Source organism: Notolepis coatsorum, assembly GCF_963971535.1.
Source record: "Notolepis coatsorum genome assembly, chromosome: 5".
Taxonomy (NCBI): Eukaryota; Metazoa; Chordata; class Actinopteri; order Aulopiformes; family Paralepididae; genus Notolepis; species Notolepis coatsorum.
The window spans coordinates 192,285,635-192,312,624 of NC_140169.1; the positions used below are offsets into that span (position 1 = coordinate 192,285,635).

Below are 26,990 nucleotides of genomic sequence, written 5' to 3' on the forward strand. Positions count from 1 at the left end.
TATTCAATGTATGTGATGTATAGATTGGGGGGACCACAGCTAAAATGGTAGATCGAAATGTGCATGGAAGCAGGAGACGGTGATAGAACGGTGACCAGTGGATTGAATACACTGCCAGCGAGGGTGTTTTGTTTTGCATTCCTTGGAAGAACACAGATAAGAGTGTACTGTAGGCCCACTCTAAGCGAGGGAGAGGGGTTTATTTTAATGCAACAGTGAATGAAACGTTTAATGTGTGAAAGGTTAGCAGTTGTCATGACAACACGTCGCATGACAACCAGAAGGCAGGGCCGTCGTTGCGACGACAAACATCTATGAGTCGAACGGTGTTTCCGGGTGTAAGGCAGACTAGACTCTGACCAAGAGCGAGTAGGACTGAGATCACACAGAGGACACTCTCTCCTCTCATTGAGAGGGGGGGGGGGGGGGAGGAAGAATGCCACGACATCATTAGCTTCGGCTAACACGAGGAGGGTTCAGGCTAACGACTAGGCCTGACCACTATTGGACTGAAAGGACAATCTGAACACACCGAAAGATCATTAGAATAGACTCTTCAAGGACGATACAATTTGATAACATCTGACAACATCTGATTATGAGGTTCTGTTTATAGCAATAAAACAACGCTTTTCCTCATAAGGTATCTCACGGTGTCGAAGTGTCGAATTCTTACGGAGGTGGAGAAGTATTATGGTTTATGGATTGCACTAACGGGGGGAGATAAGGATCTTATCTACCAGTATCGGAGACGTCAGGACCATTAAAAGTACACAACGCAGAGGAATTGGATGGAGGGCCAAACAGACGAAGACGTGATACTGGCCAGTTTGATCAGAATCATTACAGTTGATGCCGTTGGGACCCGGATTTGCAAGAGATTAAAACAACGGGAACAGTTGGTTGTTGATGACAGCCGGATTTGCAAGAGATAAGAACAACGGATAAAGACCTTTTCAATAATGGGGCGACAGTGGACAACAGTCATCAATGTGTGGGAGAATCATGATCGAAGCAAGGCCGGCCAGCCCTGGGAGAGAGCGGCGAGTCGAGCGGTCAGGAGGCGAACCAGCGCTGTAGGGGAAACAGCGCTCCGATCAAAAATGTGAGTTCACTGTGCACACGGTTGTTTTGATCTTTTAAGCCAAATAAAAACGAACAGATAGTGAATCCGTAAACGTAAACATTTCTAGTTCGACAGAGAGAATGCCAGCTGTAATAATATGAGCAGAGAGCCATGGTGAAAATCGAGGGTGTTATCTACAGAGAATGAAAAGCAAACGAGGCAGGCTGCACAGTTTTGGTTTAAGGAGGGTAAATGCGAGATGAGGAAAGGGGGGGGGGGGGGGGGGGGGCGCTTGAATCAGATCGAAAAATTGTTGATGGCGGGACTGTTTTCATAACAGAAGGAAAGTCGAAAGGAGATTGTACCAGTGTGTATTATGTCCGATCAGGCAAGAGTATTAGTCTGAGGAAGCGTCCCCTGATAATGGATAGGAAAGAGAGGAAAAACAGCTGTGTTTTTAGGCCTTGGAAGGAAGGGCAGCGTTCGTTTGTTGAGAGAGTAGCCATTTGCACCGAGTCAAGATGGCCGCAAAAAGGACCACGAGGAGATAACAAAGGATAAAGAACCAGGAAGTGACACGTCAACTAAACCACCATGGAGGAGGAGTAGGTCGCCACCTAGTGGCGGAGGGGGGGTAGTGCTGGGGAGTTTTCATTACCCATAGGGGAATATTTAGATATAGGCCTGTACGACCATCTAGTGGCGGAGTGGGGGAGTGATTCATTTACATTACATTTACATTTAGTAATTTAGCTGACGCTTTTATCCAAAGCGACTTACAAGTTCTGTACGACAAGCCATCAGGAAGGGCACAACTCTATCAGCTGAGTAACAATGTTCGTCAAAGTGTTGAGTGCTACAGTGTAGGTTAGTTTATTAGGACAAGTGCATGACAGTATGGTTAGTTAGGGTTAGATAATTTTTTTTTTTTTTTTTTTTAATTCAGATAATGGTTGAAGAAGTGCGTCTTTAGTCGACGGCGAAAGATTGGACGTGTTTCGGCTGTCCTAACTGGGGTGGGTAGTTCATTCCACCATTGTGGGGCAAGGACTGAGAATAGGCGACTTCTCTTTGATGACCCTCCCGGAGCTTGGATAGGAGTAGGTCTGAGGCGGCCAGAAGAAGCAGAGCGTAGGGGTCTTGAGGGTGTGTAGTTAGAGACCATTGACCGGAGGTAGGCGGGAGCAGTTCCCTTTGCCGCACGGTATGCTAGGTCGAGGGCCTTGAAGCGGATTCGTGCAGCAATGGGGAGCCAGTGCAGGTCCCTAAGAAGTGGGGTGACATGGGCCGACTTCGGTAGGTTTGAGATCAGGCGGGCCGCTGCGTTCTGAATGAGTTGAAGAGGCTTAGTGGCAGTGGCCGGGAGGCCAGCGAGCAGTGCGTTGCAGTAGTCGAGGCGGGAGATGACTGTTGATTGGACGAGGAGTTGGGTGGATTCTTTTGTCAGGAAGGGGCGGATCCTTCTGACGTTGCTCAGGAGGAATCGGCAGGTTCTGGTTGTCGCTGCGATGTGAGCAGAGAAGTTCAACTGGTCGTCGAGGACAACACCAAGGTTCTTGGCGGTCGGGGACGTGGTCACAGCTGCATTCTCGACTGTGATGGAAAGGTCGGTCAGGGGGGAGGATTTGGCCGGCAGGTGGAGCAATTCTGTTTTGCTTAGGTTCAGTTTGAGGTGGTTGGTCGTCATCCAGGCGGAGATGTCGGACAGACAGGCCGAGATCCGCTCAGAGACGTGGATATCTGAGGGAGGGAAGGAGAGGAAGAGTTGAGTATCGTCGGCATAGCAGTGGTAGGAGAAGCCATGAGACGTGATAATGTTACCCAGTGATTTAGTGTAGAGGGAGAAGAGAAGGGGTCCTAAAACAGAGCCCTGGGGGACACCCGTCCGCAGGGGGCGGGTGGCCGACAGGGTCCCTCTCCATGACACTTGGTAGGAGCGGTCATTGAGGTATGATGACAACCATGTCAGCGCAGAGCCAGCCACTCCCATTCCTGCGAGGGCCGCGAGGAGGATCTGGTGGTTGACTGTGTCGAAGGCTGCAGATAGATCTAGGAGAATCAGGACAGAGGAGAGGCCTTTCGCTTTTGCTAAGTGAAGTGCCTCTGTGACAGCAATGAGGGCTGTCTCTGTGGAGTGACCAGTTCTGAAGCCTGACTGATTAGGGTCTAGGAGGTCATTCTGTAAGAGATAAGCAGTAAGTTGGTTGGATACAGCACGTTCAAGTGTTTTAGAAAGGAAGGAGAGAAGAGAGACAGGACGGTAGTTGCCTATGATGGTAGGGTTCAGGGATGTTTTTTTTATGAGGGGCGTGACTCTGGCTTGTTTTAGGGAGGTGGGGACCACCCCCGAGTTGAGTGAGGAGTTGATGGTTGCAGTTAGGAATGGGAGGATGTCTGGTGCTATGGTCTGGAGGAGTGGGGAAGGTAGCCGGTCCAGCTGGCATGTAGTCGGACGGTTCGACGTTACCAGTGTTAGGGTCTCGGCTTCTGTAATGGGAGAGAAAGATGACAGAGTGAAGGATGAGGTTCTCGATTCAGCATTTGGAATGGGTGGGGGTTGGGAGAAGGAGCTGCAGATGTTCTCCACTTTTTCCTCAAAGAAGATCGCAAAGTCTTCGGCAGAGAAAGATGATGGAGGGGGGGGTGGGGGGAGTGAGGAGGGAGGACATGGTAGCATGCAGTTTACGAAGATTCTTGGCAGAGGCCTCGATCCTATGGTGAAAGAAAGAAGCTTTGGCATTAGTAATGGTTTTGGAGAATGTTAACAAGAGGTTGTGATATGTGTCGATGTCAGCAGTGAGGCGTGACTTTCTATACTTCCTTTCAGCTGCTCTCAGGACCTGTCTTTGTTCTCTCACTGGATCTGTCAGCCATGGACTGGGTGGGGAACGGCGGGCAGGTTTCTCAACGAGGGGACAGAGCTTGTCGAAGGAGGTTGCAAGGGCTGAGAGGAGGGTGGAGGTTGCCATCTCTGTGGAGAGAGCATAGAAGGTGTCACTCAAAGGTAGAGCGGACAGTATGTCAGAGGAGAGGGTGGAGGGGGATAGGGAGGCCAGGTTGCGTCTGAGTGAGACGGTTTGAGTTGGGGTGAAGACCTTTCGGTTAAGCATGAGAGTTAGTGAGAAGGATATGAAGGAATGGTCAGATACATGTAGGGGAGTTACCGTGGTGTTAATGATGCTGGAGTTACGGGAAAATATGAGATCCAAGGAGTTGCCTGCTTTGTGGGTGGGAGGCATGGCAGTGGGAGTCAGGTCAAATGATTGTAGGAGGGAGACTACTATGACTGACTGAGATGAGTCAGGCAGGTTGAAGTCGCCCAATAGAAGGAGAGGGGTACCATCTTCCGGTAAGGAGCTTAGAAGCATGTCCAGCTCATCTGTGAAGTGATCGAGCGGACCTGGAGGGCGGTAGAGTGTAACAATGGTGAGATTGAAAGGATTAGAGACAGATACTGCATGATATTCAAAAGAGGAGAGTGACAGTGCTGGGAGGGGTGTTAAGTTTGTAGTCCATGAAGGAGATGTCATGAGGCCAGTGCCTCCACCCCGTCTGGAAGGTCGAGGTGTGTGAGTGAAGTTATAGTTTGTAGATAATGCTGCAGGTGTTGATGAGTTATTGGGGGTTATCCAGGTCTCCGTTAGAGCCAGGAGCTGCAGATTTTGACTATGGGCGTAGGCAGTAATGAAGTCAGCTTTCTTGACTGCTGATTGACAATTCCATAAGCCTCCCCGTACTGTGACAGGTGTATTAGTGGCTGTAGGAGGGTAGGAGAGATTAGCCGGGTTGCTAGCAAACTGCCGTGGGTGGGTTGAATCTGTTCTGGAAGAGCAGATTGTGGATATGAGACACATTGTGGTGTCAAGAGTGGCAGGGAGGAAGTAGAGGAATAGCAGAGTGGAGTGAAAGATAGGACTAGATTGTACTTAGCGCTAGGTGGATCGGTGGATCCCTCGGCAGATAACTCCAGGAAAACTCCTCTTTGTCCCTCTTCGTTTCTCGACGCTTCGCTGACGCTACGCCTGCAGGCCTTTAAATCCCTATCACTAATTAGTGCTGTCTAACACCTGGCCCTTAATGGGTCACTTAAGAAAACAAAATGGCCGCTTTAACACGCCCCTTAATCAAGTCAGCTGGTCAGGTCAGCAATCAAGTCTCAGTTTAAAGATATTACTAAATTACTTAAAATCTCTTACCCTGATGCAGTGTAAGTCTCTCAGTGAATGAGCTGTCCTTCCACAACAGAATGTAGTACAGAGTGATTCCAGGAGAGGCTGAGGTTCTGCTTTTAAGCAGTGACAGGGCTCTGAGATCACACTCAGTACACAAGTGCTGTCTTTAAGCAGGAAGCAGCTTTTAATGGAGCACTTAAGAAACAAAATGGCCGCTTTAAACACGCCCCTTAATCAAGTCAGCTGGTCAGGTCAGCAATCAAGTCTCAGTTTAAAGATATTACTAAATTACTTAAAATATCTTACCCTGATGCAGTCAATAGTCAATCTAATGAGCACAGAGAGTGGATTATTATTATAATAATAATATTAGATATAGAGTTTAATTATACAATGGATTAAATAAGAATTGCACAGAAAGATGGTGCAGTTATTTGAATGGGTTAATTATGGAATAAAGAGGGAAGTCCAGTGGGGCCTTCTCACACCTAATAAATAGGCAGAGTCTTGAGGGGACACGTCACCAGAAAGAACTGGCGCGCGCTGGGGGTCACCCGTGGGACAAACGTAGAGCGCCGAGTGGGTATCGTTTAGCTGCTGGTGTCACGCCGGAAGACAACAAAACAGGGAACAGCCCTGTAGGATTAGATATGGGTGTGGAGAAGGTGGTAGACTAATAGCAAAACAAGGGAAGTCGAATGGACAGACGACTGCCGGTGTTGTGTTTCTGCTTTCAAAGGGGGGAGACACCGACAGCGATGGAGATGACCAGGAGATGACCAGGAGACAGACTGGAGGAGGAGGAAGCCGCAGGGGCCAGGCACCGACGCCTGGTACACAGATCATCCACGACGAGAGAGAGGAGACGGCGGCGGTGGAGGAGCAGATGTGGAGAGGACAGCCAGAGACACTGAGCAGTAGCAGACCAGGGGAGACATTTTTGCCTAGGGGACCGCGCCCTGGGAGGGGGACCAGCTCAGGAAAGGAGCCGTCACTGAAAGGGGCCCTTGCCCTAGAAGATGGGACCGGCCCAAGATGGGAGGTGTACTGTAAGAGAGGGAAGGGAGCGCTCTGATTTGGATGTGGGGTCCCTAATAGGGGGGGCCAAAGGGTTTAGGTGTGTCGTTTGAAAAGTTGCAATCTGTGTTTTTCTCTGTCTCTCTCTCTCTCTCTCCTCCATGACCGTTGTCTATCCTTTCTGGTTTGGGTGTGATGCGGGTAATGGAAAACAATAAGGCAAAACAGCAGACGGCGGGGCCCTACTTGTTATGAGTCTATTTTTGGGTATAATTAATTGAAAAACCAAGTAGTCTGTTGATTCTGAAAGTTGATTGAGAATCAAAGGGGGGAATGAGAGAAAACGGGGTTTATTCAATGTATGTGATGTATAGATTGGGGGGACCACAGCTAAAATGGTAGATCGAAATGTGCATGGAAGCAGGAGACGGTGATAGAACGGTGACCAGTGGATTGAATACACTGCCAGCGAGGGTGTTTTGTTTTGCATTCCTTGGAAGAACACAGATAAGAGTGTACTGTAGGCCCAGAGCGAGGGAGAGGGGTTTATTTTAATGCAACAGTGAATGAAACGTTTAATGTGTGAAAGGTTAGCAGTTGTCATGACAACACGTCGCATGACAACCAGAAGGTCGTTGCGACGACGAACATCTATGAGTCGAACGGTGTTTCCGGGTGTAAGGCAGACTAGACTCTGACCAAGAGCGAGTAGGACTGAGATCACACAGAGGACACTCTCTCCTCTCATTGAGAGGGGGGGGGGGGGGGGGGGAAGAATGCCACGACATCATTAGCTTCGGCTAACACGAGGAGGGTTCAGGCTAACGACTAGGCCTGACCACTATTGGACTGAAAGGACAATCTGAACACACCGAAAGATCATTAGAATAGACTCTTCAAGGACGATACAATTTGATAACATCTGACAACATCTGATTATGAGGTTCTGTTTATAGCAATAAAACAACGCTTTTCCTCATAAGGTATCTCACGGTGTCGAAGTGTCGAATTCTTACGGAGGTGGAGAAGTATTATGGTTTATGGATTGCACTAACGGGGGGAGATAAGGATCTTATCTACCAGTATCGGAGACGTCAGGACCATTAAAAGTACACAACGCAGAGGAATTGGATGGAGGGCCAAACAGACAAAGACGTGATACTGGCCAGTTTGATCAGAATCTTACAGTATGAACGACCAGCCAAGCTGGTAGCAACGCCGAGAGCTGGGCTCGAACCCAGCATCTCCTGCGTTGGTGGCGAGTGCCTTGCCCACTGCGCCACCTAGCTGCCAATTCTAGAACATTTGCGATGTCACAGTATGATGTCATAATCAAAAATTCTAGAACATTTGTGATGTCACAGTATGATGTCATGTTGTGATTTCACAGATTGATGTCATAATAGAACATTCTAGAACATTTGTGTATCTATGCAACAATTCTCTCAGAAGATATCTTTTCCTTTTTTTTTAAACAGGACTGAAGATATCAACTGTTAAGGAGTGAGAAATCAAACATGGAGAATGTGCACCTGCTTGCTGAGGATGATGACGATATTTATTCGGGCTACAACGACTTTAATCCAACATTTGATTCTGAGGTAAATTAATGATCCGTTGTTTTAGCTGAAGCGTTAGCCAATAATAGCAACATGTCAAGTTTAGCTTTTGGTTCAACCAGAATGACATTAGCCAACGTTTGCTCCCCATCATATGTATATACTCTGTCAGGATCTAGGGGTAACAGTACTGTATATTTGAATACCGTTTATGTCACAAATGTATCAGTACTAAATACCTATATGTCCCTATGCCATAAATGTCATGTATGTTGTGTATGTCATAAATGTCTATATGAATTGAAAATGGGGGACCCTGATGGAAACAAGACAAACGTCTTTCTCAGGTCTGCATCCCTTAACAATTGTGTGTATTGAGCCGTACTGCAATCTGTTAAATAAAGTTTTCATTCATTCATTCATTCATTCATTCATTCATTCATTCATTCATTCATTCATTCATTCATTCATTCATTCATTCATTCATTCATTCATTCATTCATTCATGCTAAAGTTCGTCATACACTTTTTGTGAAATAAGTTAACGTAAAGCATAATTTGTATTTGTCTTGAATCAGGTTATGGCCAGGCTAACATTACGTTTATATAACATTAGCTAATTTAACCAGCTGACTTCACACAGTTCACACTTCACTCATGCTTTTATTTGCTCTTTATGGTTGCCTTACAGGTTTTTCCTTTAGTTTAATTAACACATTTTTATATTTTACAGGAGCTTGACAATGACGCTGGTTTCCAGCAAGCAGTGAGGACAAGTCATGGAAGAAGACCTCCAGTAAGTAGCTAGCTAGTAAACGGACCTATTCAAGGAGTTGTTTTTGTTTTGAAACAGTGAGAGAGAAAGAGTAAACACTTTGTGTTCGCTTTTCAATTTAACATCAGTCTTTTCTTTTTTCAGATGACTGCCAAGTTTCCTGGCACTGCTGTCGGAGGTCGGCCTATAGGGACTTCTTTTGGAGTAAGATCAAGAAAAGTGTTGCTTTTGATGTAAACCAGGGGTTCTCAACGTTTTGATGACTGATGGCCAATCTAGGGACCTAACATTGGATTGAGGGCTGCTCAAAAAAACTTTTTTTCCGGCTCCTCCACCTTTAACTATGGTCAAACCTTTGAAAATGTCAATCACTGAAATCGCTAGGTAACATACCTGCAATGATACACGACTCGCGAGATGCCTAGTTGCCATGGAACTTAGCCCAGGATCCACTGTTTTACCTTCATCATGGTACTGTTTTATTAAAAGGTCATGGAACAGAAGAGCTTCTTGAAACTACTAGTTGTAACAAAACAGAAGGTGCTCTTTGGTAGAGGGTATGGATCTTTGGGGTATGGATCTTTGGTAGAGGGTATGGATCTTTGGTAGAGGGTATTCATCTTTGGTAGAGGGTATGACTTTTTGGTAGAAGGTGTGAATCTTTGGTTGATCATTAATGCATAATGCATAATGATATATATAAAATATATATCTAACCCTAACTAACCTTACTGTCATGCACTTGTCCTAATATACAAACCAACACTTTGATGAACATTGTTACTCAGCTGATAGAGTTGTACCCTTCCTACTGTCTTGTTGTACAAAACTTGTAAGTCGCTTTGGATAAAAGCGTCAGCTAAATGACAAAATGTAAATGTAAATGTAATGCATGTTTTTAGAGAGTCAGGCACCATTCTCTGAGACAGAACAAGCCAAGGCTGAGAAAGTGTGACGCGAACTCATTTGAAACGTGTCAGGAGAGATTCAATCAATATGGTTGTATGTTTGTATTCTATGTGTGATCTAAAAACAATCAGATAGAGAACAGATTTAGCAGGGAGTGCAGTGTTAACGGCAATATTAAACAAAGACTCTGCGCTTCTATAGTTTATGAGCTCAAGTGTCTCAAACTTGGATATGTTTGAAGAAAGACTAAATTGATGAATCAACGGATTGAAAAAGTTTACTAATAGATATTTTTTTCTTTTGTTGAATTTTGATGAACATGTTTTTTTCCCCCACAAATGGTTGTCCGTTTCACAACATTAGTGAAAATGATCAATACATCTGTTGTATCTTCCAGGCCAGGGTGCCTCTGGCCTCTTCACTGGGTCGACCCATGACTGGAGCTGTGCAGGTGAGAGCGTCCTGTATGATTATGGAGGTTATGATTCAAAGCTACATCCTTTTTTTTTTTTATCTTTCCCTGACTGACATGATACAACATCATTACATCATTATCTATTAACATCATTACAGCCTCAAACGTTATTTATACCTCATCTTTATCTGCAACCACAGATTGTTCCTGTATGTGTGCATTTATGTTATCCATATAACACTGTATAATAACATTGTACACACTATATATATCTATATATGTATATATAATATATGTATATATATTTGTAACACTGGCTAGATTGGTTATATGAACCATAGTGTGTTCATACTCGTACCACTGTATATAATAATTGCGTACATACATTAGCTTAGTATATTTACTCTATAGCTTTTTCATATATATATATACATTTACACTACAGTACACTACAATGCACTTTACTGCCCCTTTGCCCTCTGGTTAGATACAAACTTAATTTAGTTGTACTCTGTACTTGTACCCTGTGCAATGACGAATAAATATAATCTAATATAATCTAATTTGAGTCTCTGCGTGGGTAATATTGTGCAACTATTTTGGAAACAATATCTATTCACAATGTTACAGTATATGGCAACTCTGTTTTGTGAAAGTAAAAGCATGTAGCAAGATGAAGCATGCAGGCTTAGCTATCAGTATCAGCAGTGTGCGAACCATATCACAATTTCCGGGGGAGCTCCCGAAAATCTCCGGGGGGGGGGGGGGGGGGGGGGGGGGGGGGTGCAAAAAAAATAACTCAGAGCGTGTCTTTATAGTCACATATTTGTCATGTGTAGGTGGGTTTTCCAGCAAACTCACCACTCTCGCTGCCGTTGAATTCGTAAGGGCTGCTACCACATAGTAGTACTTGGTGGCATCCGCGGTAATATTCCTGAGAGCGAATTGGGCTTCGGCTTGCGCGAACCAAGCGTTGGCACTCTGCGCAGCTTGAGTGAAACTGCGTTCAAAGTTCTGCGATCTGCGTTCTGTTGTTCAGTTGACATGTTCGATATAATCTCCGAAATACGTCCAAGGGTCACAAATGTAGGAATGCAGTAATGATAGCGTAGACGGAGTCGTGTTCCGATGCAAAAACGCTAGTTTATTACGCACTCTACTGTCGCACAAACACCTCCATTCAACTTTCACTGTCTCTCTTTAACTACGTCATCCCCCGCTAAGGGTCATGGGAGATGTAGTAAACACCACAAAAGGCTAGAATGCCGTGAATTATGTCCCAGTAAGTAGCCACTACACGCAAATCATTAATCATACATCCAAAATAGCATACGTTTATTATTATACACGATGATGATACAGCTCCCAGGGGAGCTTTAGAGACCCCCAGGGGAGCTGATGTCTGATCTAGGGGAGCTATAGCGGACCGGGCTCCCCTCCTGGATCGCACACTGAGTATCAGTAAGTGTAACTGAGGGGTTACAAAACCCTGACTGTATTAAAGATTGTGATAGATTAAACCACTGCTAGGTATGTACTTTAATTACTGGCCAGACAGTACATCGAATATATGGTGGACACTCATAATAACACGGCATTGACAAAGAAATAGTATTTGAGGGTATTTATTATTATGCAACAATAGGTTACAGAATGAGAATTAGGGTCGCGCTTGTATGGCGAAGAATAGGCATAAAGTCAGTCAGTAGCATAAGTCACTGGGAATAGAATGATTCCTACGATGGGTACTAGGCTGACGCCACCTGGCGTATAATAGCAATTATAGAGGGCAACGCTGGTACCGCCTGGAGACACTGGGTTCCTCCCAGAGTTGTAAAGTCTGGAGGATAGAGGAATGTTCGGATACTCAGTCTGATCAATTGAAGAAGAAGGGGATTCACGTACAGAAGCCAGTCCTTGTAATCCAAAGCTCAGCAACAAAAGCAATAACTGTAATCCAATTGCACGATAGCAACGATGATAGCCAGCTAGCCTCGGTCCATGAGGCCAGCCCGAATGTAAATCCTCACGAGGTTAAATCCCAAACGACAGTGGAGATTAACGATGCTCTTCTCCGGGTAATACGTTCCACAATCAATATAATCCAACCAGTAATGGTTCTGCAATCGCCGCCGCCGGTTCTCCTGTGCACACGTCCAGCAGGTTCTCCGACTAGGCCTCCTCGTGTGCTGGCACCAATGTATTTAGTCCACGCGCACTGGCTAAGGTCCACTAGCTAACACGAAGGAACCGCTGGGTAATGCTACACACGAACGAACTGTGGTTGGCACGATACACAATAAATTAACGACTATTTACTTCACATTAAACTAAGTCGAACTTGACGTTACTGCATTAATCTGACACTTTACTATTCAATTCGCACGTGGTTCTCAACGCTCTGTTAGACGCACTGCTTCTCACTTCACTACACGTTGAATCGGGATGAACTTGATGAACAGCTACTGTTCGCACCTGCCGCAGCATATATACTTAAGTGGTTATCTAGTCCCGAACCTCAGTTCTCGTCTCGAATCAATACGCTGTCTCCGGGCATGTTGCGACTTTGAACCTGACTTTGGGGGCTTGCGGTCTGGCGCCGAGGGCGTTATCCAATAAGGAGAGCGAATATTACTATGATTCGAACGCAGGCTTAAAGGGATATACCGTGTATATATAAATAATATACAATGTATATAAAACAATAAATGTAGATTCTCAGCTTTAATCTGGCCCTTCACAACAGCCGCCTCCTAATTAGTCCGCACCTAATTAGTTAAGGGAGACAGATTAATAGTCCAGTCAACTGCTCAATATCTGTTGTGAGGAGTAGGGCAATCTACAAAGCCAGTGGGTCATGATCGTCATCAGGGGAGTCAGGGATCTCCGGCAACTCTATCAGCCTCGCCACGGGTCAGGTGTAAGTCCGCCCTTGGACAATAACTTCTGCCGCTCTGACCTTCCCGTCGGCACCAGTGATCACTTTGCTTACGCGGCCAGCCGGCCACATAGCTCGGGGTAGTGACTGGTCTATGATCATAACGACTGTGTCCACTTTTAAGTTGTCCCTGTCCTTTACCCACTTCTGACGGGCTTGGAGGGACGGTAGGTAGTGGAGGAGGAAACTGTTCCAAAACTGGTCAGCCAATACTTGACTGTATCTCCACATTCTTCGGCCGTTCGCTTCTTCAGGTCTGTACACCGCCTGTGGAAGGGCAGGGTCCAGCCGCCCCATAAAGAGAGTGTTTGAGGTGACTGGGTCGACGTCTGCTACATCACTTGAGACGTACCCGAGGGGCTTTGAGTTCAATACGCCCTCGATCTCCGTGAGGAGGACTTCTTCCGCCACGGTCTGGGCCCCAAGCACGGCGTACAGAGCTGTCTTTATAGAACGGACTTCTCTTTCCCAGGTTCCCCCGAAATGAGGGGCGTTCGGGGGGTTGAACTGGAATTCGATCTGAGAGGGAGCGAGGCGGGTCTTAAGTTCTGGGCCCATGGCATGGAAGCTCTCTCTCAGTTCTCTTTCTCCGCCTTTGAAGTTTGTCCCTTGATCAGACAACAATGCAGACGGTTTCCCTTTTCTTGCTATAAATCTCCGGAGGGACATGAGGAATGAATCCGTACTCATGGTCTGAAGGAGTTCTATATGCACTGCTCGGGTGGTCATGCACTTGTATACAATGCCCCAACTCTTCTCTGTCCCTCTTCCTTTCTTGACGTAGAGCGGGCCGAAGCAGTCCATGCCTGTGGAGTGAAAGGGCTTCTCGCCGAGTCGGAGGCGGCAGGGAGGCAGGTCGGCCATCATAGGTATGCTGGGCTGTGCTCGCCACTTGCGACAGTCTAGACAAGTCCGTTGGAAGCGACATACTGCTTCTCTTCCTTGCAGTATCCAGTAACGGTGTCGGATCTCAGCGAAGACTCTCTCTGCCCCAGCGTGGTGCACATCCTCGTCGTACTTCTTTATGATAAGCTCGGTGACCTTGTGTCGACTGTTGAGGACGATAGGATACTTAACGTCATCCGTTAGGTCCGGGGCCCGTCGCAGACGACCACCCACCCTGATGAGGTTATGGGTGTCGAGCTCGGGGGCCAAGGGGAGCAGTCGGCTGTCTGAAGGGATTGGTTTTGTTCCCTGCAGGCAGTCTAGCTCATCTGGGAATGAGTCTCTTTGGGCTCGCTATAGCAGAAGGAGTTCTGCTTCTGCGTAGTTCGATGCGTCAATGTCTGTAGTGGGGGGAACCTCAGGGTGGTGCCACAAGAATGTTTTTATCTGCGCACTCTCAAAGGTTAGGCAGTCGTCTATGTTAGGGTCCGTGGGGGCTGGGACGTGCGTCAGCCCACAGAACATAGATTTCTTGATCTCTGCCTCCTCTTGACTAGCCTCCCGTGGTGTGGGGGTAGGCCACTCCTCCTCCGGGAGCTTGAGGAACTCAGGACCGTCACTGTAAATATTGGGACGTGTGAGGTCATCTAGGGACATCCCCTGTGTGATGACATCGGCTGGGTTCTGTTTGGTGTCAACGTACCTCCAGCACGCTGATCCTACCAGGTCTTGAATCTCGGTGACTCTGACTCCCACGAAGACCTTGTATCTACAAGAATCGGACTGGATCCATGTAAGTACAGTCATGGAGTCTGACCACAAGATTGTCTTTTGCACCGTTATGGTGAGTTCACGTTGTATCAGCGTGGCGAGTTGCGCGCCTACCAGAGCTGCGCAGAGCTCTAGACGCGGGATCGATTGTTGCTTGCGGGGGGCTATTCTTGAGCGAGCCAGGACGAAAGCTGTGTGTACTTCTCCTCCCTCCTCTCGGGCTCGCAAGTAAGCCACCGAACCGTAGGCTACTTCCGAGGCGTCACTGAAGACGTGCAGGTCCATCTGGCACGTCTCCAGCCGCACTGTGGGTGGGAAGTAGCTCCGGCGAATGTTCACATTTTGGAGCGAGCTGAGTTCTCTCTCCCACTCTCTCCAGGTGGAAGCTAGGTGGTCGGGTATGGGGTCGTCCCAGCCCTGTTCCTTGTCCCACAGTTCTCGCACGAGCATCTTCGCCCGAGTGGTGTAAGGTAGGATACACCCCAGCGGGTCGTATTGGCTTGCGAGTGTTCTGTATACGCTCCGTCGAGTGGTCGGTAGAGGGGTCGACCTTCCCTGCTCCTGGGTCAGGGGTGTGTGCTTGTAATGGAGCGAGTCTGTTTTGAAGCGCCAGACGAGGCCCAATGTCATTTCCTGTGCTTCACCTGGGGTGGTCGCCATCCAGGTCTCGCTGCTTGCTGCCTTTGTCTCTGGGGAGAGGCTGCGAAGTACTTGAGGGTCACTGCTGGCCCACTGCCTAAGGTCGAAGCCGCCTTTGATCAGGGAGGCTCGGAGCTTAAGTAGGATGGCTTCGGCTTCTTCTGGCGTCACGACGCTTTGTAGACAGTTGTCCACGTAGAAACTCCTCTCTACGCTTTGTCTGACCTCCTCGTCAGCTTCAGGGTCTTCTGTCACGTGTTTTTGTAGTGCGAACGTAGCACAGCATGGGCTGCATGTGGTGCCGAAGGGGAGGACCTCCCATTGATAGATGGAGGGTTGCTCATCATTGATCCTCTCTCTCTCCATAGGAACCGCAGCAGGGGCTTGTCCTCCTCCATCAGTCACACCTGCAGGAACATCCCTTTGATGTTGCCGCTGATGGCCACCTTGTCTTGGCGGAAACGTAGTAGTACGCCGAGGAGGGAGGGGCCGAGTGTCGGGCCGGGCAAGAGCAATTTATTCAGGTTCTGTAGTCCGATCTGGTAGCTGCAGTTGAATACAATGCGGTTCTTGCCGTTGTGGTGGACCTTGTGGTGGGGCACGTACCAGGATTCAGTCGTCTGGTCTGCCTCTTGATTGTACATTTTCTTGATATGTCCCGCTGTGATCAGTTTGTCGATCTCAGCGCGGTACACAGTGGCTTGAGTGGGGTCCTTTGCTAGACGCCGCTCGGTGTTCAGTAGATAGCGTTCTGTCGCTTCTTTTGAGGCGTGGAGGGTGGGCATCCCCTCTCGCCTCAAGAGTGGAGTTGCGTATCTCATCACTCCGTCGACCTCGACCCTCTTTGTCTTCTGCTCGAGGAGAGCTATGGCATACGTGTCTTCCTTTGAACGAACTAGTTTCTTTTCGTTCTTAAAGGGCATCGAGTCTAATGTCCATAGTCTCTCGACGTGCTGCAAGAGGGTGGTGTCGTCTTCGCTTATCCTCGTGTAGAGGCAGCGGGTGGCTGTCGGTCGGTTGGAAGACCCGGAGAGGGGGCCTTGTAGTATCCAACCCAGGCGGGTCTTGACCGCTGCTGGACAGCCTCTGGGCCCGATGTGGACCTGGTCCGTTGGGACGATGAGGTGTGCGTGGTCGGATCCTATGAGCAGGGTCGGGGTGGCGCCATCGATGGGCGGTATAGGTAGTTGACGTAGGTGCACGTATTTCTCCGTCAGCTGTGTGATGGGGTAGGTATAACGTGACAGACCTATGTCGTGGCTTGTGAAGGCGTTAGTGATGCTATACCGCTTCTCGGGCTGCTCGACCGCTGCTATTGTGAATGAGACGTTTTTACCCTTTATAGTCTTTAGGTCTTGCCTAATGGTACGGATTGTCATTGTTTCTTCGGTACCCCGCAGGCCCAACTGGGCTGCGGCGGAAGCGAGGAGGAGAGTCTTTTCCGACCCATCATCTAGGACGGCGTAAGTGTCCATGACCTTGTCCTCGCAGCTTAGGAGCACTCGGACCACCTTCAAGAGCACTCGGGAGCTCCCGCTCTTCGCAGGGTCTATATACATGACATTTACTCTCGAGCTGCTTTGTGGTACGGGTCTCCTCTTGTTGCTGTCGTGTAGGACCTCCAGGTGGGCGCCGTCGCACTTGCTGCATCTTTTCTTCAAGCGGCACTCAGCTGCCATATGGCTGCGCGCGCAGCGGAAGCAGCGGCGGTTCGCTTTGATCCACTGACTCACTTCGTCAGCAGTCAGCTTCTTGAAGGTGTCACATTGAGACAGCCAATGTTCATTTTCACAGTACTGGCAGGCAATCTTCCACTTTCCCTTCACGTGGGGGGTGTTGTGGTTCTTGTGCTGCGGCACTGACTCGGCCTGGTGCATAACGGTCACTGACCGGCGGTTGTCATTGAACCTCTGCGGTCCATCTCTAGGGCTAGAGCCACTCCACACGAATGTGTCCAATCGTAGACTGCTGACCTCCCTGGCTAGGAAATCAGCCAGGTCTAGGAGGGATGGTTCTGGGCCGTTGGGGTCACGGTGGTCTTTCTGCCGCCGAAAACGCTCTTGACGGGCTGGAGGGAGCTTCTCCAGTATCCGCTCCACGTTAGAATTTGCATACAGTTCATATCTCCCCTTCTCCTTTTGGGACCCCAGCATCCCCACGAGGGATTGTACCTTGATAGAGAGGTCATCTAGTGCTCTATTGTCTTTGGCTGGGGGGAGGCGGTCGATATCTCGTATTTCTTGGATCACGTAATCCCATATGCGTCCATAGCGCGCGTCAAGGGCCACCAGAGCATCTGAGTATGGGGTTCTTGAGTTTGAATATGCCAGCGCTATGTTATGCGCTCTGGGCACCTTGAGATGCTTGAGGAGGATGGCATATTTATAAGACTCGTCGTGGACATCGGACATTATAGTCTCTAAACACATGCGTAATTCTGTGTACTGTGCTCTGTCCTCGCGCGTAAAGTCTGGGAACGTCGGTGTTCCAAGGTAAGACGCCATGGATGGCTGGGACACCGATGAGCGTAGGGGGAGAGGCCTCCTGGGCGAGTCTCCCCGTACGGGTGGTCGTGGGTTAGTGCTGGGTGGGTACCAGAGGCCGGGCCCCCAGGTGCTGCTCCTTGGTGCTGACTGTACATCAAACTCACCCTTGAGTTGGGTCGGGGGTTTGTAGCGCAGTGACTCGGGGCTGAGGCCGGGGCTGTACTGGGCCTCCTGGTCCAAAGTAGGTTCGTGCTGGTGGGCTTGATGTCCCTCCTCTTCCTCCGTTAGGTCTTGGAGTCTTCTAGTTAGTCTCTCGGCGACGCAGGCCGGTTCTTCCCGTTGGCTGGGTCCCGTATAGACTGGTCGGGGAGGGGGCTCGGCGACGTAGGCAGGTTCTTCCTGTTGGCCGGGTCCTGTGTAGATTTGTCGGGTAGGGGAAGGTGCCCTAAACCCGTGTCGTGATGATCTCCGGGAGCTCCGTGTGGAGGGGGGGGGGGGTCGACCTGGCGATCAATTGTTCTATCATCTGCGCCTGCAGCCGGTCGCGCTCTGCTTCGCGCTGTGCATTGGCGTGTTCTCGCTGGATGTTCTCTTCCGTCTGGAGGCGCCTCTCCTCCAGTCTGATGCGTTCGTGCTCACTCTGTTGTTGCGCTTGGAGGCGCTCTCGTTCCGCTGCAGAGTGTTCGCGCTCACTAAGTGCTTGTGCTTGGAGTTGCGCGTGGAGGCGCTCTCGTTCCGCTGCAGAGTGTTCGCGCTCACTAAGTGCCTGTGCTTGGAGACGTTCGCGCTCCACTGCAGACTGTTCGCGCGCACTCTGTGCCTGTGCTTGGAGATGGTCTCTTTCAGTTGAAGCTGTCAGCGTGGCGATTAAGGCTTGCGCCAGTCTCTGGTCAGCCTCGCTGGGGGATGACACCGATGGAAGTGATCGGGCGCTGACAGGGCTTGGTGGAGACCTGTTCTCTTGCCGCGCCTCGAGGTCCATCTCTTGAGCGCGGTACTCTTCTCTTGGTTGCGCGCCGAGGTCTGTCTCGGGTGCGTGCTCTTGGGTTGGTTGCGTTCCGGGGTCTATCCCGGTGGCGCTTTCTTTATCCTGGGGCGCTCCGGGGTCTATCCCGGTGGCGCTGTCTTGGGGTATAGTCACGTCATGTCCCGCTTGGTCCCCCCCGTGAGCTAAGTCAGTTTCGTTTGAACCCACTGGGGTCTCTACTGGTAGGGCCGACAAGTCGATAGGATTGGGCATGCTTAAACTATCCGTTTTATCCGTATTTAACGTCTTTTTAGATAAGCTAGGGGGTAAAACGAAAGCGAAGTCCTCCAGGTATGGAGGTGGCTGACGTTTGCGCCGCGGGCGCTCTAATTTGGGAGAGCCGTCTGGAGAGTGTCCACCGCTGGCCATATCAATATTAATATGATATTAAAGATTACTGATACCCTCCGGCTCGAAGGACCAATTGTAACTGAGGGGTTACAAAACCCTGACTGTATTAAAGATTGTGATAGATTAAACCACTGCTAGGTATGTACTTTAATTACTGGCCAGACAGTACATCGAATATATGGTATTGAGGGTATTTATTATTATGCAACAATAGGTTACAGAATGAGAATTAGGGTCGCGCTTGTATGGCGAAGAATAGGCATAAAGTCAGTCAGTAGCATAAGTCACTGGGAATAGAATGATTCCTACGATGGGTACTAGGCTGACGCCACCTGGCGTATAATAGCAATTATAGAGGGCAACGCTGGTACCGCCTGGAGACACTGGGTTCCTCCCAGAGTTGTAAGGTCTGGAGGATAGAGGAATGTTCGGATACTCAGTCTGATCAATTGAAGAAGAAGGGGATTCACGTACAGAAGCCAGTCCTTGTAATCCAAAGCTCAGCAACAAAAGCAATAACTGTAATCCAATTGCACGATAGCAACGATGATAGCCAGCTAGCCTCGGTCCATGAGGCCAGCCCGAATGTAAATCCTCACGAGGTTAAATCCCAAACGACAGTGGAGATTAACGATGCTCTTCTCCGGGTAATACGTTCCACAATCAATATAATCCAACCAGTAATGGTTCTGCAATCGCCGCCGCCGGTTCTCCTGTGCACACGTCCAGCAGGTTCTCCGACTAGGCCTCCTCGTGTGCTGGCACCAATGTATTTAGTCCACGCGCACTGGCTAAGGTCCACTAGCTAACACGAACGAACCGCTGGGTAATGCTACACACGAACGAACGTTAGGTTATGACTATAACCAAGTTCTGTTAGTATAGCGACGCTCGGCATCACTAGTCTGCACTATCTCGCATATGTGCACGCGCACTGAATAAAGACCACAAATGTACCTTTAATCCCAATATTCGTCTGACCACACCCCTATCAGTTTACCCATATAAGCAGGGGTGGGGCCACCCACTCGCCTCCTTCCCAAGCTTTCGCCACAAGGCGAGGTCAAAGGCTGCAGCGGCGTCGGATGCCGAGCGTCGCTATACTAACAGAACTTGGTTATAGTCATAACCTAACGTTCTGTTTCGTATTAGCTCTCGCTCGGCATCACTAGTCTGCACAAGGGAGGCCGAGCGAGAGCCAACGGCCGACAAATACACCCTGCTGACAGCCCCCCACAACCATCAGAACAGGGAGGGCCGAGCCCCCCCGACCCACCCTAATGGAGGGCACCCCCCCTATTAGGGGCTTCACGGGAGGGCGACGGACCCGACCGTGCGAAGAGGCACTCAAGCAACTCAGCGCACAGGGTGAGCAGACCGTGGCTTGACCCCACGACTACACACACGCACAACCCGTATGCCACCCGGGAACGAACGGAGGAACAACCTCGTTACTGCCCCCAGAATCACGGGGTCAAGGGCAAACCCAACCCCGTGGCAAGGCCGTAGCAGCGGAGCGCAAAGGAAGACCCAGACCCACCAAAAGGACTGGACTCCCTGGAATGGGGGCCCGGAGAAGTCCATGATGCCAGCATCAAGACCCCACCAGGTGGGCACGTAGTGCCCCGCCCCCCACATCGCCAGCGTATTCGGACAAAGGCCCCTCAGCCGAGCGGGCCCCGTCCCCCCAATAGTACACCGCCTGGCACACTGACCCTGCAACAGGCAGTCAGCATGGCCGTAAGCACACAAAAAAGGTTAACCAACGGAAGCAGGCAGCGCACCGGGGAAAAACCAGGCAACAGGCTATTAACCCTAGCCTGGAGACTGCGGACGAGACTGGCGCCAGAGGGGACAGCTGAACACAGCCGCTCCGGCGGAAGGAGCGTAAGCTGGCGGTGTTGCATGACCAAGCCTCCATTTAAAAAACCCCACCCAGAGGGGTCGAGGCAGAGAAGGCTGACACGATTGGCAGACGTCATGAACGTGCAGGGGCACCCTCAAACGATGAACCCGGGAGTTGACACTGCTCCAACACACCAGGGAATCAACCACCTCGGCGTTACCCAATGCGGTGGTTGTTCCTATAACCCCTCAAGAACAAGTGTTTCAGTTTTCAAAAAAGGGTTAACCCAGGCCTACGGGTCGACGAAACATTACTTCCGACCGGGCCTGGCGGTACGGGAAGCACAGGGTCACCAGAGGAGGTCAAAGACCACCCCCACAGGCCCCTCTTCGCCATGCGTGAGAGAGGAGCGAAAAAGAATGGAGAACCAGCCCCTAAGCACACCGTACTTGGTATTCCCAGGCGGTCTCCCAACCAAGTACTAACCAGGACCAACCTGTGTAGCGGCCGAGATCCGACGAGATCGAGCATGTACAGGATGGCATGGCCGTAAGCCATTACGACAGTGCTGAGTAAAAACGTACCCAACCAGGGTCTCCATAGCGCTTAACCCTGTGACACCCGGACCGTCCTGGCATTTTTCCCCCTGAAAAAAGCCCAAGTCCCTCAGGGTACCAGAACAGCAGATCTGCATCCCCGGCGGACAACGGGTTCAACTGATCCGGACCAGCGTGACCAGAACCAGTCCCGTGCCCTAACCACGCCGACATGCCTACTCCAGGAGAAAGGGCAGATATGCGTGTCGATCTTAACATGAAAAGAAGGCGCCACCCAGACGTTCGGGCGAACCGCGCCTGGTGGCCCACCCCAAGGGCGTGAGACCCCTCTACATATGTTCAAATCCATTCCATCATCATCCCCCAGACATGAACGAGAATCCGTCGATAACCAACCCAGGTCGTGGGATGTGGTCGTCGGAAGAGGAAAAACCCCCATCTCAGTTGCTTTATAAAAACGCTGTTTTAACCTCAAGCAACCAAGGTGTGCCAGTCAGTCGCCTGTTCACAGCGAGCTAGCACTATACGTTTGTCGGGACACACCCCCATCAATGAACAGGCTATTTAACCTGTCATTGAATCCCCAAGGCGCCCAGGGGAACGACAAGAGGGGTGTGACACTTCCTAACTCCATCACTTTTTGAATAGAAAAGAAGGAAGCACCAACAGTATGTATCCCAGTCTACACAGCCGGGGGTAAAAATCGTTCACATTTTTACATCCCACCACCCTCCCATAGGAAGGAGACGGGGATCCCCAGAGAGACTTCCCACGCGAGCTGTACAGATTGAAAAGAATATATTGCACCTTGAGCCATGTACAAAATTGGTTTTAGGGCTCTCCGGGGAAGAGGCACTGAACCCATACACACTCAATAATCGAATTGAATCGAATACATACACAATAGAATAGGACACCTTCTAGAGGGTCCACTCACTTTGACAATCTGAGGAGGAAGGCTCTGTACTCTGATGGAGGCTCCCTCACATGGAAAGGAGGAGTCCGAACTCACAGAAGGCCCGAATAGGCGCTTGGTGAGGAGGAGCCCTGACCACCCCCCCGAAACAGATCCATCACATGGACCTGAACAGCACACGGAAGTCCTACCAACAGAGACGCGCACGGTGACGTACTCTATGGCGGGGGAATTTCTGCGGTGCACACGCCCAATATTCCAGGCCGTGGGACCAGGAAACTCCCTCCCCCCCCCCCCCCCCCACCCCGTAACGTGCCGAACCGCAACGTGACATGAACCTTGAAGGACATGGGGGTGTACCCCTGACCGACAGAAACAAGGGGGAGAGGAAAGGTTACCAGTTCACCCCTTTTACGACCCCACACCCATGATACGATGTAATGACAAAAAGAGAATATGACACAGTCATAGTCAGCTCTATGAAGCGTTTTGACAGCTCCACACAGCGCATGAGCCAACCTGCTATCTGATTTTTACTAAGGAAAAAACACAGAATAGAGAGGGCTCTCTAAGAGCCCCGGTCCAACATACACATGTGCTTCTGTGGCCAGTCCAACCCAGTTGTAGGTCACATGACACACACAACCCATCATCACCTACAAAAAATGGCAAAAAAAACACTCTACAGAGGAACGCCGTTTTTCATAATGAGAGAATACATAATTCTCGATTAGTATCGGCCACAGGCCTTGCTAAGCACACACGACAGCCACCAAACAATCTTTTCTTTTAGGAAAATAAAGTTTCTCCAGCAGTTTTAGCACAACCTCAGCAATCAAGCTAAGGGTTACATCGCATCCCTACCACACAAAAGACACAATGTAGTGCACAACATGTCTGATAGGAGGATGAAAAAGTCCCCAGGGAACCGGGGGGAAACACAATCCTCTTATTTTACCCTTAATACGGCCAGTTAAAACAGGAAAACCTGTTAATATGTGAACACACTGTTCATTGTCATCACAGGCTGAGAAAAGAACATTCTTTTACTCACTTGTCACTAAGCATAGCTTCATAGGTTAGTTACCTTAGTTGTGAGTACACGGTACATATAAACACACATGATGTTTCTCACACAACAACCAGATCATTTTCACATCTGTAACAACAACCCGATTTGCACGGAGAAGCTAACTGCCAGTGACAAAAACAGTTCACACATAACTCGCGTCGTATCCTAAATGCATTGCAGCAACACACGTTTTGGGAAAACATCGTTATTCACAAAACATTTAGAAAAGTAAAACCAGAAGATGTGTTATAAGGTCTGGTCAAACCTTGTCCTACCCGGAACGTAGATCAGCGAAGTGCAGTCTCAAGACCCCGTAGACAACACAGCCGATCCTGTGTTGCTCGAACTGGGCAGCGTCGTCGCTCCAACCAGTCGCTACAGTCCTCTTTGTTGACGCAATCCCCGTCCAGGCTCAGGGCAGGGTCGACGAACATCCCCTGTCAAAGATGACGTCGTAGTCAAGAGTGTAAAACATGTTATAATCAAAGCACGTTCAACAGAGTAGCATTAAGCTAACGGTCGCCCCAACCGTCGGTCGCTACCGCCCCTGCTCGCGAGACGCCGAGCGAACGGCGCACGCGACCAGAGGGAAGCGCGCGGCGGCGCGCGAGGAGCCGGAGCTACCCCGCGCTGGCCTTGTCCGATAGCAGCCAGCTAACGTTTCCTAGTGATCACAACCGGCTAGCGCCGCAGCTAACAGCTGACTGGCTAACAGTAGGCCCAACCTCTGTAGGCCACGCAGTGATCCCAGCAGGCTAACGCCGCAGCTAACAGCTGACTGGCTAACCGTAGGCTAAGCAGCTATCACCTGAACTTTGTACACAATGATATAACACTCACCCAGACAGGCCGCCGTTCTGAAACCCTCCTCACTTTTTAAGAGAAAAGATGAAACAAGATTTTACCAACACCCGACGGAATCAGCACAATACCAAACTGGCTTGTGTAGCTGACTTGAACATGGATCTTCCGCTATCGAACATCCATGCACATATCTCCTCGTGAAGGAATACTCTCATTTGGATATGAAAGAAGGGGCTTAACACGGGACAGAGAGATATCCACTCGTCCAGAAAACACAGGGATCACCAGTGTTAATGGTCGCGGCCCACTAGTTAAACTAAAATGGCTTCAGACCAAGGTCTTCTGTCGTCTAGGAGACTGAACAAAGGACCCTAGCCTGGGGCCGGTTTTCATAAACATTGTCAAGTAGCCCCCATAGCACTAACAGACAAGTGGAGCCTGCCAGCAAAACATAACTCACCAGAACCAGGAACCCACCGCGTCTCACAACAGCGGCGCGTCCTACAGCCCAGCTGTGCCTTTACCGCAACCAGCACACAGCAAGGACTGCAGTTGGAAAAGCATGTAGCGGCACGAACTCCCAATACGAAAACCGGTGGAGGATTTTTAGAATGATCATCATCTTCCAGACACTCCAGTACAAAGACAATATCGCCGTATTTTCTCGAAAAATAGTGAGAGAGAAAATAAAGATATGATGTCAACGTATCCTTGTTTCCCAAAGCTGCTCCTAATTCTTTCTTCCAGCATGGTGTCAAGTGTGGGGATCTACCGAGGCACTTCTTCCTTGTGGTGAAAGCGAGAAGGAGGCGAGTGGGTGGCCCCACCCCTGCTTATATGGGTAAGCTGATAGGGGTGTGGTCAGACGAATATTGGGATTAAAGGTACATTTGTGGTCTTTATTCAGTGAGCGTGTACATATGCGAGATAGTGCAGACTAGTGATGCCGAGCGAGAGCTAATACGAAACAGAACTGTGGTTGGCACGATACACAATAAATTAACGACTATTTACTTCACATTAAACTAAGTCGAACTTGACGTTACTGCATTAATCTGACACTTTACTATTCAATTCGCACGTGGTTCTCAACGCTCTGTTAGACGCACTGCTTCTCACTTCACTACACGTTGAATCGGGATGAACTTGATGAACAGCTACTGTTCGCACCTGCCGCAGCATATATACTTAAGTGGTTATCTAGTCCCGAACCTCAGTTCTCGTCTCGAATCAATACGCTGTCTCCGGGCATGTTGCGACTTTGAACCTGACTTTGGGGGCTTGCGGTCTGGCGCCGAGGGCGTTATCCAATAAGGAGAGCGAATATTACTATGATTCGAACGCAGGCTTAAAGGGATATACCGTGTATATATAAATAATATACAATGTATATAAAACAATAAATGTAGATTCTCAGCTTTAATCTGGCCCTTCACAACAGTAAGTATTATGTTTTTTTGTTTTCTTTTGTGTGTGTCAGGATGGAACAGCCAGGCCAATGACAGCAGTCAGAGCAGCAGGATACACTTCATCCCTGACCAGAGGTGAGTGTTGTTTAACAGAGCTTAGGGCTGTACGTTATCTTTTTTTGCACAGAGGTTGATAGTGAAGTATCTTCTATCTTCATTTATCTCTATATCTAAGTTCAGTGATCGTATAGTTTTCTATTACCCTTCTCCGGCATTTGTTTGGTATTTCAGATGTTCGGTTCAATTAAAAGGAGGCTGACGAGGTGGTCAAATCAACAGGCTGCAGTGTTTATTAATAAACCACAGCTTAGGAATCAAAACAAGTACATCGTCTCTTTGGTATATCTAATTGTCTCTTTGATGTGTGTTACAAAGGATCAGATTAAACCGAATATATATATTTATTGATTGATATATATTGCATAGTATTTGTATATCGTTTGATATCCCTTGTATATTCCTTGTACATATACACGGAATGTCCCTTTAGCCTAGTACAGACCATAATATTTCATTCTCCTATTGGACAGCGGTCCACAGGCGCCGGGGCCATGCCTCCAGAGTCAGGTTCAAGGCCACCGACAAGACATGTCTGTACATGCCCGGCCTTGCCCAGGAATACGAGACAGAAATGAGGTTGGCACTAGTTTGTTCGCCGTGCATATAAATATGGCGCAGGTGAATACAGAAGTAGAGTTACCCAATAAGTTGAAGCCTCACCCACGATACTCCGTGCGGTGAAGTATGGCCTGTTTGGCCCCAAATAGAGCATTGAGACCGCGTGCGAATTAATAACTGAATTGTCAGAGTTTGGCGCTATACCGTCGAGTGCGACATATTTCTATTAAGTCAGTAATAGTCTATTTGTGTATAGTGTATCGTGCGGCTAAAGTTCTACAGTGACCAGCATCACCAACGCTTCCTCGTATCAGCTAGAGTGCTTATCCAGGCTGGGCTGCTTTCATGGCGCTTTCACCCGAGGAGACCTAGACGAGAACCGTGTGGACATGTACACTGGATTAATCTACCCGACGACTACATAGCCCTTTGCGGCTGGATTATATTTGTTTTGGTCCTGTGATTTATGGAGCGGAGAATCGCCGACGCCTACACGTGTGGGATTTACCCTGTGAGGAGCCAAGTCGAGTCTGCGCCTCAGAGAGCCTGAGGCTGGCTAGCTTTCTTCACTGTGGAGCTACAGTCTACGGAGAACAGCTGTATTCGTCTGTGGATCAAGAGACTATTGCACCGTCTCCTGTACTTGGAGTCTCCTTAGTCATCGTTGACCAGACTCTCTACTACCGACAGATCCTCTA

At 49.1% G+C, this 26,990-nt stretch overlaps 1 protein-coding gene across 1 annotated transcript in view; it reads left to right on the forward strand.

Moving 5' to 3' along the window:
* Nucleotides 1-7,772: 7,772 nt before the first annotated feature.
* LOC311228495 (intraflagellar transport protein 88 homolog) overlaps nucleotides 7,773-26,990 on the forward strand; it is a gene marked incomplete at both ends in the record, with an annotated part of 245,256 nt that continues 226,038 nt past the window's right edge. The window contains 5 exons of the mRNA XM_084314399.1: nucleotides 7,773-7,856; nucleotides 8,548-8,610; nucleotides 8,734-8,793; nucleotides 9,896-9,949; nucleotides 25,686-25,749. Coding sequence (XP_084170525.1) covers nucleotides 7,773-7,856; nucleotides 8,548-8,610; nucleotides 8,734-8,793; nucleotides 9,896-9,949; nucleotides 25,686-25,749 — 325 coding nt within the window. The remainder of the gene's footprint in view (nucleotides 7,857-8,547; nucleotides 8,611-8,733; nucleotides 8,794-9,895; nucleotides 9,950-25,685; nucleotides 25,750-26,990) is intronic.